Here is a 4,230-nt window from a genome sequence, read left to right as displayed (position 1 = left end):
CCACCCACACCCTTCACAAATCACTCACATTTCTCAAAACAAAAGGTTCTGAATAAAATTATCTCCACAAATTTATCTGATTAAAACCCCCCCTCCAATTTGCAGATTTAAAAAAGTAACTGCAAATCCATGTTTCCATGATTAAAATGAAACACCATTAATCTATCTATAGATTAGATAGGTAGATAAAATAGATAAAACAGATGAATCTATCTAATCTAGATAGATACACCAATCTATCTAACTAGATAGATTAATAGATTAGATAGATTAGATTAGATAAATAGATTAGATTAATAGATTGGATTAATAGATTAGATGAATTGGTTAATAGATTAGATTGATATATTAGACTGCATAGATCAGATTACATAGATTAGATAACTAGGTTAGAGAGATTTAATGGTATTTCATTTTGCTCACAGAAAAAAAGTGGATTGGGGTTCTTTTTTTTTTTATCCGAAAATTGTGGATTTTTTTTTTTTTTTCCCCTAATCAAAGAAAAAACAGGTAATTCCCCATTACCACCTGTCTCTAAGGCAGAGCCCAGACCGGAGACGTAGTCAGAGGCGAGGCGATGCAGATTTGCACCTGGAGTCAATTGCGAGGCGGGGCAGATTTGCACCCGAAGGGGACTTCGGCCCACTAGTGCTACAGATACACACACACGTGCACGCCCCTCCGCAACTTCCCCGACTCAGGTTGCGGTGCAAAGGGCAACCCCTCCCCCACAGCGCCAGAGGGAAGCCCCGCGTGAACCCCCTTACGTCACTCTCCCTGCGTGGGGTGGGGGGAAGAGCCGAGACGTCACGCAAGGGGGCGGGGCCGGGCGGGGTCACGTGACGCGGGCCGCCCGGAAAGGCCCGAGGGGGAGCCACCGCCGCCATTTTCCCGCGGTCTCAGTGCTGCGGCGGCGGTGGCGCGGTCCGTCGTGTCCCGTCCCGCTCGCACCATGTCCGGGCAGAGCCTGACGGACCGCATCACGGCGGCGCAGCACAGTGTGACCGGCTCGGCCGTCTCCAAGACCGTCTGCAAGGCCACGACCCACGAGGTCATGGGGCCCAAGAAGAAGCACCTGGACTGTGAGTCTCGGGCCCCCCACGCCCTCCTGGCCCCGTCCCTCCGGGCTCGGGGTGGTGGGGGAGGCTTGCCTGATGTCTTTCCCCCTCTTGCCCCGTATACTTGGGGGGGGGGCTTTAAAAAGAGACTAGACACAAGCCCCTGGTCGGAGTCGTGCTTCCCTGCTCGGGGCAGGCGGTTGGCATCGATGATCTGCTGAGGTTGCTTTGTTCCCTAAAAAAATATAAATATAGATGAAATCGACTCGCTTTTCTCTGCCTATGCAGCCCTTCCAATGAGGGGAGTGTGTGTGACATGGCTTGATGTGCGGGAAGGGTCGTGGGGGAGACGAGCGTGTGACATGACTCTTCTCTGCCTGCGCAGCCCCTCTGAGGGGAGAAGCGTGTGACATGACTTTCCTCTGGTAGGGAGAGGATGGGGAGGTAGCCACGTTGAGTCTTGCCGGCCGGCTGCTACTTCACTTAATTGTTTCCTGCCCCTGGGTTGTGGCTCAGCCAAGGGTACTTGAGGTACTGGGACCTCCCCCTCCCCCCCTTTCTGTCTGTTTTTTATTTCATGTGAGGGCAATATCAGATAGGCTGTCCTTATGGATCTGGGGAGGCTGGGGCTAAGTGGGTGTACCCACCCGTTGCTTGGTTGATTTTTAAGACCAGAAATCCTGTCGGCTGGACCTGCCTTCCTTGTGCTGTGTGTTGTATGATAGGCACCGAGCTGAGCCCCTGTGCCCCCCTCCCCCCATAGTGGGAGTGGGGAAGAGTCCTCGGTCATTCTCCAGAGCGTGCTTGTAACCAGTTGTGAGACCAGCAGCATGGCAGAAGACAGGGAAGGGGGTTCCTGGGAGACTCAAGTTGTATAGCAAGGCATCTCTCAGGAAGGTTTATGTCTAATGGCTTTTGAATTGGAGGAAGGGGAATGTACAAGAGGAGCACTTAAGATGTTTTGACTTCTGAGTAGCTGAGGAAGATGTCAGCTGCTCCATGGGGAGACCTGAGGCCCACACGGGGGATCTCCTACAAAGTCCTTCCTTTTTCTTCCTGCATGGGTCCCCCTTGCTAAGGCTGTGAGGTAAAAAAAAAAAAAAAAGCATCCCATGTATCCTTTGTTGCAATCCCTGAATCTTTTCCCACCCAACCTGACTTCATCCATTAAACACTTAAATTGTGAGTAACCTCGACCCATATACAGGATGTGCCATGTTGTACTGCCCTACTTACGAAATCGTAGTGTTCCTGAATTAAATAACTAGAAGGCTGGGGATGAAGCATCTTGCACAGGGCCTACTGCCAGTTGCAAAATGAAAGGAGACATGAGGAGCAAACTCAGACTAGCCCAGATAAAATCTATGCAACACTTGAATTGCCTTGCCCTCCAGTATGCTCTCTACAGGGTTTGCTGAAGTAACCAGACTGCCACCCTTCAGGGACTAATGTAAGAGAGGATGGTGGACCTAACCTGGGATGTCCAGGGACACTTGTGCACTATAAATAGTTGGTGTTAAAGGGGAGAGGTAGTTAGCTGTGCTAGAGTGATGTTGGGCAGAAAGCAGGACACTGTGGCATGTTGGAGACTTAGTAGTTCAGAGAGGCATAAGATTTTGTAGGGTGTTGCCTTCTTCATCAGATGCTGTGTGACTTCGGAGTTTGCACAAGTGTTGTGTTCAGGGGTACAAGAGCATCATCCTTCATACAGATCACTGCCTAGATGTTTGATATATTTTGAACTTCCGAACACAAGCTTGCTTCAAGCAGCTAGAAGGATGAAAGAGCTTCTTTTCTTTGTGCTCCCAATGTACTGAAGCCTCTTCATTGTTGCAAGTGTTAGATTTCTGCTGCCTCATTTGGCCTGTGAATGGTTCAGTTTCTGCTTCTGTTTTGTGGATTTTTTTTTCTTTGGAGCAGATAAACAAAAAAACAAGTTAATGTCAAACTTATTGCTACTAGCTTATTTTAGACTGTAGCTATATCACTTTTAATCTGGTCTTCAGCAAGCCTATGTGCAAGAGCAGCTCTAGTAGAAGTGCTCTTATGATAACATCAGGAAGGTGGCACAAAGTTTTAAGTTGGGGAAGTGTTTCTTTTTTTTTTTTCTGTCCCTTTATGGTTGCATAGCTTTTTAGGTCCATCTGAGTGAGGTCTCTACACCTTTGTTCCCCGTACAAAATTACCTTTTCAGTTCCCCTACACTCAAGCTATTCCTTCCAACCATCAGGTGATGAGAAATTTGTATGTGGCCAGTGAGTCACGGTAGTCCTGACAAGCTTGGTGGAGGCAGTTGCACTACATCTACTTAAGCTTTCCTGCAGTCCTGTGCTAAGATTCCCAGTTCCCTTCTAAAATGGGAGATTATAGAAATCTAGAATAAATTTGGATGGTGATTGTATGGATTCCATAACCTGTAAGTTTCAGAATGGGCAGGCCCAAAAATGAAATGGCTATTGTTCTGTCTGTAGATCTTGAATGGTTGTGTTCTCAGTATTTATTTACCACTGCATAGTGTCACCTTACTTCCATAAATTATCAGCATCCAAAAAGAGTTCGTGGATGGATAGCCTCTCCTATTTTTTGCCACTGCTGTCTTCACGAGTTATGGTATTATGGAGCCTCAGAACTGATAATTCACCTTCTTTGTTTGCATCTCTTTCCCCCTTACAACTCATCTTCCTCAGCCACGCAGTAGCCATGTAATCATCAAATGCAGGAAGTACTTCCTGGCCTGTAAGAAGAAAAACCTAGTCTCCTGCAAAACAGTGTGCTGCCTTGCCTATTACGAAGCTCTTAGTCACTTGGTTGCTTGGAAGAGGAGAGGGAGTGAAAGAGCAAAGTTTCTAGTGTGGATATGGACTTTGCTCTAGCCAAGCTGCCTTTTTTGCTATCTTGCTGAAGTGGCCTGCTCTTCCTCTTTATTGGAATTTTTCATCTGTTACTGGGGTTGTTTTTTCCATTGTATTTATTGATTTAGATGCTGACATTGAAACTAGGCTTAGATGCTTAATGCTTTATAACCTCTCAAACTACAGTTCTTAATACTCCTTTAACACAGAACCTGGTTTGACTGCACTTTTTTGCTAGTTCTGAGTTCTCATTTGTAGAAAAAGTCTTCAGTTTTCTGCATTGATTTATGCAAATTTGACCTGTAAATGTCTTGGGGGGG

General features: G+C 46.7%; 1 protein-coding gene across 9 annotated transcripts in view; it reads left to right on the top strand.

Annotated features, from left to right (window-relative positions):
* Nucleotides 1–854: 854 nt before the first annotated feature.
* The window catches only part of PICALM (phosphatidylinositol binding clathrin assembly protein), a 123,874-nt gene continuing 120,498 nt past the window's right edge, over nucleotides 855–4,230 (top strand). For 4 of the 9 annotated variants that reach the window (XM_019524579.1, XM_019524578.1, XM_019524576.1 and 1 more), the window contains exon 1: nucleotides 856–1,082. In XM_019524579.1, the coding sequence (XP_019380124.1) occupies nucleotides 953–1,082 (130 nt within the window). In that variant the 5' untranslated portion in view covers nucleotides 856–952. Of the gene's footprint in view, nucleotides 1,083–4,230 lie in introns of all 9 variants that reach the window. The other 5 variants (XM_019524581.1, XM_019524580.1, XM_019524574.1 and 2 more) reach the window with 2 other exon arrangements.

The sequence above is a fragment of the Gavialis gangeticus genome, unplaced genomic scaffold, assembly GCF_001723915.1.
Source record: "Gavialis gangeticus isolate Ggan-Ray unplaced genomic scaffold, GavGan_comp1, whole genome shotgun sequence".
In the NCBI taxonomy this organism is placed as follows: domain Eukaryota; kingdom Metazoa; phylum Chordata; order Crocodylia; family Gavialidae; genus Gavialis; species Gavialis gangeticus.
The sequence above is the reverse complement of the archived record's forward strand: the minus strand, read 5'-3'. Positions and strand labels throughout refer to the sequence as shown.